This window comes from Saccostrea cucullata, unplaced genomic scaffold (genome assembly GCF_032062105.1).
Source record: "Saccostrea cucullata isolate Sc308-1 unplaced genomic scaffold, CSIRO_AGI_Scuc_v1 ctg1552, whole genome shotgun sequence".
Lineage (NCBI taxonomy): Eukaryota > Metazoa > Mollusca > Bivalvia > Ostreida > Ostreidae > Saccostrea > Saccostrea cuccullata.
In genome coordinates, this window is record NW_026941304.1 from 95,009 (window position 1) to 106,276 (window position 11,268).

The window sequence follows — 11,268 nt, forward strand, 5'->3', positions numbered from 1 at the left end:
GAAAGCATCCTGGGACAGTTTTGATTTTACCTTGTTCAAATCATGACCCTGAGGGGTTGGGCAGGACCACAATGGGGAATCAAAGTTTTACATAGAAATATATTGGAAAAATTTAGGGACAATAAAAAATCTTCTCAGAAACTGGTTCGGATGAGACCTTAAAAACTTAGGCCCTGTGTCAGCAATAGGAATTTGCACGATCAAGATCCCTCATTGCTTAATGGCCCTGAGTGCCAAGTTAAGGTTAAAATTTGAAGCCCTTCATTGGCATACTGTGAAGTCTCTCTATGAGAGAAAAATTCTTGAAAAGCTGAAACTTATATGGAAGCATCCTGAGGTAGTGTAGATTCTAAATTATTCAAATCATGAGCCCCAAGGGTAAGGAAGGGCTACAATAGGAAATCAAAATTTTACATGAAATATAGAATTAAAAAAAAAAAACTTCTTATCAAGAACCATTGGGCTGGAAGTGCTGAAACTTATATGTAGCATCGAGGGTTAATGTAGATCTAACCTGGGGGTTAGGTGGGGCCACAATAGGGAATAAAAGTTTTATATAGAAAAATATGGAAAGAAACTTTAAAAATAATTTTCTCAAAAACCATTGGGCAAGAAAAACTGATACATATATAGAAGCATCCTGGGTTAGTGTAGATTCAAAATTGTCAAAATTTTTACCCCTTCCTCCTCCGAAAGGAAGGGGGGGTAGAACGAGGCCACAGTAGGTTTTACAAGATGGTAATCTGGGGGGAAAAAGGGCATCGCCAATGTTTGTGAGGTGAGCAATGTGGCCCATAGGCCATCTTCTTTTTTTTAGATGGCAAAGAGAAAGAAGGGAATGTCTGCAAGACAGCGATTACTAGCTGATAAGTTGAGGAAGAGAGAAAAGAGACAAAAAGCTGCAGGAATTCTGCCAGACAAAGACTCGCATTTGACGCCACAAGAATCTGCTGTTCCTTGCGGGACAGTGGATGGAGCTGATTCAGCTCCTCCTGGTAATTTTCCAGGGCTTGGTTCGATGGGGTTTCCACCTAAAGAGGAAAAACCCCTGGCCAGGATGCAGGCCTCACCTCGTGTGAGAATGCATTCACCTGCCCCGAGGTTGTCACCTCCTCGGGGAAGTCGTCTGTTTGTCCATGACGAGGGCAAGGCACCGTCCACTGACTCCCCACCGTGGGTTTGTGCTCCACCGAGGGCACCTGGATCGGACATAGTGCAAATGTCTGATCCAGCAGGACAGGCGCAGCTGGATACCTCCAGGATGGAGGAGACCAGTAGAATATCAAAAGATGAAGGAACTTTAACGAATACTAAAACGGAAACTGAAAGTAATAACAAAGGAATACTGAACGAAAAACATGATATTATAGAAAGTAAAAACAAAGAGAGAGATATATTGGAGACTGTAGAAAGTATGATGGATTTCAGAGATGATTTAGATATCATAGAAAATGTCAGAGACTCAGAAGATGAAACTGATGGTAAGGGAGATATTCTAGAAACAAATGAGAGACCTTTTTTTAGGAGGAGAGATGGTGAGGAAGAAAACTGTGGTAGTCAGAATGCAGAAAATGTGAATGTAAATAGTGCTCAGAGAGACAGTTTTAATAGGCAGGATTGTGTTGATGAGGAAAATACATACATGAATACAACAAATGTGTATTGTGTGTCTGTTCAGGGGTCTTTCCATCAAGCTGATCCTATGTTTGGTGACACTGCAGGAACTCAATGTGTGGCAAATTGTTTATCAGGTTTAGCTTATAATCTTCTGAAAAGTGCAAAAATCTGGCAAACAGCTGATGTCAACAAAGTATTAGTGAATGGAGATGAACTTTACACATACCTGCAGAACTGTACTTCAATTACAAGTAGATATTTGTTAGTGGAAGAGTTACCGCAGTATTTTGAATGCTTTAGCAACACATTTGACTTTACAGTGAAGGTCTCGGTACCAAGTTTAATCAGTTTGTCAGCAGAGGAGCCATGTTATGAAGATTTTAATGCCTATCCTCTTTTTGAAGCTCTGCAGGTAGCACTTACTGAAACAAACGGATGCTTTGTGTGTTTTGGAGGGAATACCCTTTTAATAGGGAAGACTAATGATGGGTTTTTCTCATTTGATTCACATGCACGATGCTCCCGTGGATATCTTAGTGTTCGAGGGAAGAGTACAAGAATTTTATTGAAGGATGTTCAGGATGTCTACCTGCATCTTAGGTCACTTGCTATTTCTATGGGCTTTTCACAAACTGTTGCTTGTGAATTAACTGGGGTGTTGTGTTCACTTAAACATTTTGCCACTGCAGTAGTTTATGAGGTTAAAGGATCTGAATATTCAGAGGGAAACAAAGGTTCAAGACAAGGTCTCTCGACATCAAATCAGTCAAAGGTTAAAGAAAGTGGGAGATATCTTGAAGGGTTAAAAGGTTCAGAGCAAGGCAGGTCATTGTCAGATCAGTCAGAAATATTACAGGCGAATGATGTGATTTTTATGGGTGAGGAATTCCAACGGCATGATTTTATTCCTTTATCAGTAGAAAAACAAAAAGATTTGTGCAAATTGTTGGGAGTGCCATATCATGTCTCTACACATGAATACCATGCTGCATCTGTTAAAGATATGGATAAACCCAGAGGCTGTAAAGAAATTGAGCAAGATGGTAATTGCTTTTTTAGAGCAGTATCATTCAGCCTGACAAACTCTGAGAACCATCATCGTCATATTCGTGAAGCTGTTTGTGAGCATCTCTTGAACCATGAAGCAATGTTTCAACAGTTTATGAGGTCAGAAGGATCTTTACGGTCGTATTTACTTCAGTCTAAAATGTCTGAAATTGGTGTATGGGCCACTGAATTGGAGATTCTTGCTATGTCACATATGTTGAATGTTGACATTTATACTTATTCAGATATGAAATGGCTTCAGTTTAGTGGGAAAGGTCCGAACCTTGAATCAGCTGAACAGAAGGAAGCTATTTATTTATACCACAGACAGCAGAACCATTATGATGTTGTTTTAAGTGTTTTAGCAAGGCCACATGAAAAGGAATGTGTCACCCAACATTCGTTTCTTAAAGGAGAATATAGCCATCGCAGAAAAAATAAAATTCGAATGAGGGAGGAACGAAAAAGTCTGAAATTGAAGATAGGAGACTTGAAGGAAAATAGCAAAGATGCATTTAGAAAAAGATGCAGGGAAAATGTAAAGTACCGAAAGAAAATGTCGGAGCAGAAGAAAGATATGTACTCATATGCAGACTTCAGGTTGAAAGAACAGATAAGGAACAGAGAACGATATCGTGCTTCACCTTCAGTGCAAATGGCAAGTAAAAGAAGAAGTAAAATGAAGTACTCCAAAGACTTGAAGTATAAAGAGGGAAAGAAAAGAATGAGTGTTGAGAAATATAAGTTGGATTCTGAGCACAGAGAACAGGTGAAAGGAAAGAGTACAGAGAAGTACAAGATAGACTTTGAACATAAGGAAAGTGTTAAGAAAGCAAGCATTGAAAAGTACAAAAAAGACTTAGAACATCAGCAAAATCTGAAGACAGCAAGCATTAAGAAGTACAAGACAAACTTGGAGCATCAGCAAAGTGTGAAGAAAGCAAGCATCGAGAAGTACAAGACAAACTTGGAGCATCAGCAAAGCGTTAAAAGAAGAAGCAGTGAAAAGTACAAAACTGATTTGGAGCACAGGATTACTGTAAAGCAGAGGGTGTCAAAAAGATACGAAGAAAATGAATCTTACAGAGCGAAAAGTAAAGCCGCCTTTGTACGTAAATATAATACAAGTGAGACCTTTAGAACAAACATGCGAAAAAGAGCTACAAGGAGGTATCACGCTGATACAGAATATCAGTCTAAAGCGAAGGAAAGTGGTAAGGCTAGTTACCAATCATCTGCTGAAGTTAGAAGGAGGAAAAAAGAAGAAGTTAGACAGAAAAGGAGATTGAAACAAATGAACGTGAAACAGGAAGAGGAAATTATCCGATTATTTAAGGGAAAAGCCAAGGAAGGTCCAAATTATGTTTGTACATGTTGCCACAGGCTTTTCTTTCAGAATCAGGTTCAAGCATGTGAACATCAGATGTATCATAAAAGTGAGTCAGCAAAAACTATCTCAGAGATTTGTTTGCTAGATAAGTATTTGCATGAATGCTCTGAATCTTGCCCAGAATCGTGTACTAAATCATCATTATGGATTTGTTACACTTGTCATCGGAAAATAATGAGTGGCAAAGCACCTGCAGAAGCTGCAGTCAACGGCATGATTCTGGAGGATATTCCTTCTGAATTGACTAACTTGAACAGTTTGGAACAGCATTTAATTGCAATGCACATCCCATTTATGAAAGTAATGGCTCTTCCTCATGGTGGACAAAAAAATGTACATGGTCCTGTTATTTGTGTACCTTCAGATATGAGGAAAACTGTCAGTTTACCAATGAAACATGATGAAAACTTGTTGTTGCGTGTGAAATTGAAAAGGAAGTTGAATTACAAAGGATACTTTGAGTATCAGTTTGTCAATACAGGTCATATCATGTCAGCTTTATCATACTTAAAAGAACATAATCATTGGTATGAGGATATAAAAATTGAATCATCTCTGGAAGAGGATTTAACAATTCATGAAGAAATGACGGAAGAGAACGTTGAGACAAGGAATAATGCGGAAATCACAGAGGAAATGGTTGCATTTGACACATGTTTACAACCTGTAGATGTTGCACAGGAGGTTTTAGACCATTATTTTGATGATGTGTACAACATTGCACCAGGTGAAGGGAAAAACCCAATTCGAATGTTACAGGAACCTGGCAATGAAGCTAAGGCATTTCCATGTCATTTTCCAAGTGGTCGTTTCTCTTGGAGCGAAGAACGGTCAGAAAAGTTAACTCTTTCCAGATATTTCAATAATAGGCTAATGAATGCAGATGACAGATTTGCAAAGGACACTAATTACATCTTCTTTAGCCAGTACATGTCCGAACTGAATCAAGTGATTGAAAAAACTCAAATTTCACTTAGAAAATCCTTATCAAAATGGACCAATGGGAAACCAGTTACAGTAAATATGCTGCAAGATCCAATTACTCTCTCGGGCTTGCTGAGGAATGATGATGCTATTAGATTTATGCAGCCAATAAGAGGAACACCGGCTTATTGGGCAACGGCTCAGAAAGACCTCTTTGCTATGCTACGGCAATTAGGAATTCCCACTTGGTTTTGCTCGTTCTCTGCAGCAGAGTACAGATGGAATGATGCTGTTACAGCAATACTACAACAGCAGAACGATAACAGAAATCCCGAGGAAATGGAATGGTCGGAAAAGAATGAAATTCTAAGGTGCAATCCAGTCACTGTGGCTAGAATGTTTGAGCACAGATTTCAAATATTTCATAAGGAAGTCATACTTTCTCCTGCAGAACCAATAGGAAAGGTAGCAGACTTTTTTCAAAGAGTTGAGTTCCAGCAGAGAGGATCTCCACATATGCATTGCTTATATTGGATTGAAAATGCACCAAACATTGATTCTGATGGTGAGGAAGTTGTATGCAGTTTTATTGACAGATATGTAACATGTGCTGTGCCATCAGAAAGTGATGATTCTGAATTGAGGAAAAGTGTTTTAGAAGTACAACAACACAGCAAGAAACATTCAAAATCTTGTAAAAAGAAGGGAACAGAATGTAGATTTAATTTCCCAAGGCCTCCATCTCAAAAGACTTTCATTACAAGCAGTCAAGAGGAGGAAACCACAGATGAGTGTGAAAAAGAGGCAAAGCTAAACAAGGCATATGCGAAGGAAATATTATTCAGTGTTTGGGAAAGAGTTCACAATGAAGGGGATAGAAATATAACAACAGAAGAATTATTTGATGATCTTTCATTAACCCAGGAACTGTACGAAGAGGCCCATAACATGTTGTCGGCAAAAAGATCAATTATACTTGAACGCTGCCCAAATGAGGTGTGGACAAACCAATACAATAGATGTTTGTTAAAATCTTGGGATGCTAATATGGACATACAGTTTGTTCTTGACCCTTTCAGTTGTATTGTTTATATTATTTCCTATATATCAAAGTCAGAGAGGGAAATGGGCATGCTATTAAAACAAACAAAGTTGGAGGCAGAAGAAGGAAATGTTGATGCCAGGAAAACTATGAAGAAAATTGGATCAGCTTACTTGCATCACAGGGAAGTTAGTGCTCAGGAAGCTGTATACAGAGTATGTAACTTGAGAATGAAAGAATGTTCTAGGAAGGTTGTATTTGTGCCTGTCGGTGACAACCCAGTGCGCTTAAGTAAGCCACTATCTGTGCTGAAGAAAAAAGCATCAAAGGATGTAGAAATTACCGATGAAGAAGAAGATGAAGAGAATGAAGTATGGATGACAAACATAATTGAACGTTACATGAACAGACCAGATAAGCCAGTCTTCCATGAAATGTGCCTTGCAGAATTTTGTTCTGAATTCAGAGTGCTAGCAAAATCTCAAGTTCCTCAGAACGAGAATCAAAATGTGTTTGAATTACAGAATGGGAAGGGTTACGTACAACGAAGAACAAGAACTCAACCTGCTGTTGTTAGATATCCTAGGTTCAGTGTTGAAAAAATGTCTGAGAAATATTATCAATCTCGATTGCAACTTTTTCTTCCCTACTGGACAGAAGCACAGTTGAAACCACCAGGGTTTGAATTATATGAAGATTTTTATAAAACTGGTTATGTGAAAATTTCCAGTGGAAAACGAAAGCAATCAGTGAAGTCAATAGTGGAATCAAATCAGTCACAATATGCAAAAAATGAAGAGATGATTGACAGCGCTCAGGATGCGTATGAGATGCATGGTGAACCGGAAGATGCATGGTCGAGGATATGTCCAGAGACAGAGGTTCTCAGAAGGGAAGGAATAGCACAGAGAAAGGAGAACACAGTGCCAGAGGAGGATAGTACCGATATTATACCAGAGATTGAAAGCGAGACACATAATGCAGATGTCATGTATCATGTTCAACAACATGTTATCTCAAGAGAAGAAATGTTACCTGTTCTTCAGAATTTGAATGAGACACAGAGTGATGTATTTTATTTGGTCCGCAAATGGTGTTTAGCAAAGATTGCAGGGGAGAAATGTGAACCCTTTCATTTATTTGTAACTGGTGGAGCAGGAACTGGTAAAAGTCATCTTATAAAAGCCATTCAGTATGAAGCATCGCGTTTGCTTTCACGAATAATGTCAGAACCAGATAGACTATCAGTTCTTCTCTCAGCATTCACTGGAACAGCGGCTTTCAACATTGGCGGAAATACACTGCACCACTTATTTTCCCTAACAAAATATCTGCCTTTACCATATGAACCTCTTGGTGAACAAAGCCTCAGCGAATTGAGAGTAAAGATAGGGGATCTTCACATTCTTATCATTGATGAAATATCAATGGTATACAAAAGACTTTTGTACTACATACACGAAAGACTAGTGCAGATTAAGAAATGCAAGGAGCCCTTTGGTGGAGTTTGTGTTATTGCTGTTGGGGACTTTTACCAGCTGCCTCCTGTAAAGCAGAGAAAAGATGAAAGGCTTTACAAAGAAAATCTTAGTTATCCAATGGATTACTGGCTTGACTTATTTAAAGTCATTGAGTTAAAAGAGATAATGAGACAAAGAGGAGATTTGTCCTTTGCTGGGATTCTTAATTCTTTTCGTGTAAGAGAGAGAGCTGAAGAACTGACACAACAGCAAAGGAATTTCCTAAAAGACTGTATCAGGGAAGGACCAGAAGACGTTCTTCATGTGTTTTCTACTAACGATGAAGTTAACACATATAACCTGTCAATGTTAAAAAGATCATGTGAAGATCTACTGGAAATTGATGCTCAGGACTTTAGAAAGGACAAAACATCCGGTAAATTAGTACCGAGAAACAAACCTATGACAAGATCAAGAAGTGATGGCCTTCCAAGCTCTCTCCTATTGTCAGTCCATGCAAGGGTAATGCTTACGAGAAATTGCAATGTAGAGGATGGACTTGTGAATGGAGTAATGGGACATATCTGTCAGTTTTCATTTGAAGAAAAAGGTGAAGGAATTGTCAGAGCAATAGGAGTGGTTTTTGATAATAAGGAAGTTGGAAAAAAGACAGGGCAATATACAAGGGGCAAAAACATAGTGTTCATTGAACGAGTGCAAGAAGAGATAAAGGACAAGGCTACTACAGTGGTTCGACATCAGTTTCCAATTCGACTATCTTGGGCGTGCACGGCTCATAAGGTGCAGGGAATGACAACAGACAAAGTTGTAGTGAACTTAGATAAAGCATTTGCCCCAGGTCAAGCGTATGTTGCACTGTCAAGGGTTACTTCAAAGGTCGGCCTTTTTATTGATACAGAGGATCCAGCTCGACTTCAGAAAAATGTTTATGCTGATCCAGAGGTCAAAGCAGCATTAAAAGAAATGCCTAAAGCAAGTTTTGATGAGATTGCAATGCCTTTACTCTCTGCTGGAAAGAACATAGTTCTGCATAATATACAGAGCTTAGGTGGCCATTTTGGAGATCTGAAGAATGATACCAGATTCCATAAGGCTGATATTATTTGCTTAACAGAGACATGGTTAAGATTTGAGGAAAACACGGGGAATTTTGCATTGGAAGGGTTTCAATTTCATCATCTTCCAAGAAGCGAAGCATATGAAGAAAGTACTACAATGAGACAGAGTGTACAAATGACAAAAGGTGGAGGTGTCGGACTGTATTTGAAAGACAAGAAAGATTCATATGATGTTCTACCACTAAGCAAAATGAATATTGAAGGAATAGCTGTAAAATTAGCGAGAGGAAATATCTTGTTGTTGACTGTGTATCGCCCATGTGCAGCAAAAATAGCAATGTTCCTTCAATATCTGCAGAAAGTTTTTGACTACTTAAAAACAAATGCACATGATTGTATCATCGTAGGTGATTTTAATGAGGATGCAAAGACTAATGGCCCAATTCAGAGGTTTATGAAAGATCAGAACTTCAGACAAATTGTATCCTTTAGCACCACAGAGGGGGGAACAATTTTGGATCATGTGTATGTATCCAGTTCCATAGAAGTTGACGTTTATCACTTGTCAACATATTACAGTTATCATGATGCTGTACTTTTGAAAATCCGAGATGAATAATTACGATGCTTTATTTAAAAAGCAATCCAGAATTATTAGAGTCAATGGTATGTGTTTTAAGTGTATATTCAAAACTACATGTATATATTAGACTGGAAAGAGTTAGTTTTTTGCTGTATGTCCCAGAGAGGTTTTTCATAAAAACAAGCCACAAGAAAAAAAAAAGACCTTTGTTAATATTAAACAACTTTTATAGTTACTTTCTTCAGGAATTCGAAAAAAGTATGGATTACTTTTCAGTAAAATTGAGGAACAAACAACAAACGTTACTTATCATATAGATCTAGTTTGTTTAACAATGTAAATAGTGTATCGATATATAGATCTATGTTTTGTTTGTGTTCTGATAAGCACTAAAGTTACCATTTGAACGTCAGGATTTCACAATTTTGCATCATAACTTTTTTCCTGTGTAATTACAGATGAAATTTTGAAAAATGTCTTATCATTTTAAGACAGGGTGTACATACTATTATGTTTTAGTGATTGCTAATTTAGTTGATGATGATCACGTCAGTGGTTTAATTTTGTATATATAAAGCCGTGATTGAAACCATTTTTGTATTTCTTTTTGGTAATGCTGGCCAATGATTTTAATGATTTGCAAATGTTGGATAATTTGGACATGTTTTATCTTTTGAGTTACTTTAGTCCAAAATGAAACAGAATTTCTTATGTGAAATTTTAATCACCTGAAAGAATTGCATATAACAGCGTTATGGTGCAGCAATCCAGAATTATTAGTCAATGGTATGTGTTTTTAGTGTATATTCGAAACTACATGTATATATATTAGACTGAAAAGAGTTAGTTCTTTGTTGTATGTCCCAGAGTGGTTTTTCATAAAAACAAGCCACAAGAAAAAAAAAAGACGTTTGTTAATATTAAACAACTTTTATAGTTACTTTCTTCAGGAATTCCAGAAAAGTATGGATTACTTTTCAGTAAAATTGAGGAACAAACAACAAACGTTACTTATCATATAGATCTAGTTTGTTTAACAATGTAAATAGTGTATCGATATATAGATCTATCTTTTGTTTCTGTAAAGCTGATAAGCACTAAAGTTACCACTTGAACGTCAGGATTGCACAAATTTGCATCAGAAGTTTTCCCTGTGTAATTACAGATGAATTTTGAAAGATTGTTTATCATTTTAAGACAGTGTGTACATATCATTATGTTTTAGTGATTACATGTTCAGTCAGATGATCACGTCAATGGTATAATAGTGTATATTTACAGCCGCGATTGAATTAAACTATTTTTGCGTTTCTGTTTGGTAAGGCTCGCCAATGATTTTAATGATTTGCAAATGTTGGATAATATGGACACATATTATCTTTTGAGTTACTCTAGTCTAAAATGAAACAGAATTTCTTATGTGAAATTTTAATCACCTGAAAGAATTGCAGATAACAGCGTTATGGTGCAGCAATCCAGAATTATTAGAGTCAATGGTATGTGTTTTTAGTGTATATTCGAAACTACATGTATATATATTAGACTGAAAAGAGTTAGTTCTTTGTTGTATGTCCCAGAGTGGTTTTTCATAAAAACAAGCCACAAGAAAAAAAAGACGTTTGTTAATATTAAACAACTTTTATAGTTACTTTCTTCAGGAATTCCAGAAAAGTATGGATTACTTTTCAGTAAAATTGAGGAACAAACAACAAACGTTACTTATGATATAGATCTAGTTTGTTTAACAATGTAAATAGTGTATCGATATATAGATCTATCTTTTGTTTCTGTAAAGCTGATAAGCACTAAAGTTACCACTTGAACGTCAGGATTTCACAATTTTGCATCATAACTTTTTTCCTGTGTAATTACAGATGAATTTTGAAAGATTGTTTATCATTTTAAGACAGTGTGTACATTTCATTATGTTTTAGTGATTACATGTTCAGTTGATGATCACGTCAATGGTATAATAGTGTATATTTACAGCCGCGATTGAATTAAACTATTTTTGCGTTTCTGTTTGGTAAGGCTCGCCAATGATTTTAATGATTTGCAAATGTTGGATAATATGGACACATTTTATCTTTTGAGTTACTCTAGTCCAAAATGAAACAGAATTTCTT

At 36.9% G+C, this 11,268-nt stretch overlaps 1 protein-coding gene across 1 annotated transcript; it reads left to right on the forward strand.

Annotated features, from left to right (window-relative positions):
- Window positions 1-817: 817 nt before the first annotated feature.
- Window positions 818-9,178, forward strand: LOC134257593 (uncharacterized). Its single transcript, XM_062740184.1, has one exon. The coding sequence runs from the start codon at window positions 818-820 to the stop codon at window positions 9,176-9,178; it is 8,361 nt and encodes a 2,786-aa protein (XP_062596168.1).
- The last annotated feature ends 2,090 nt before the right edge of the window (window positions 9,179-11,268 follow it).

Excerpts from the sequence above, each read along its gene's own strand:
- LOC134257593 (XM_062740184.1), top strand. The coding sequence starts at position 818 with ATGGCAAAGAGAAAGAAGGGAATGTCTGCAAGACAGCGATTACTAGCT.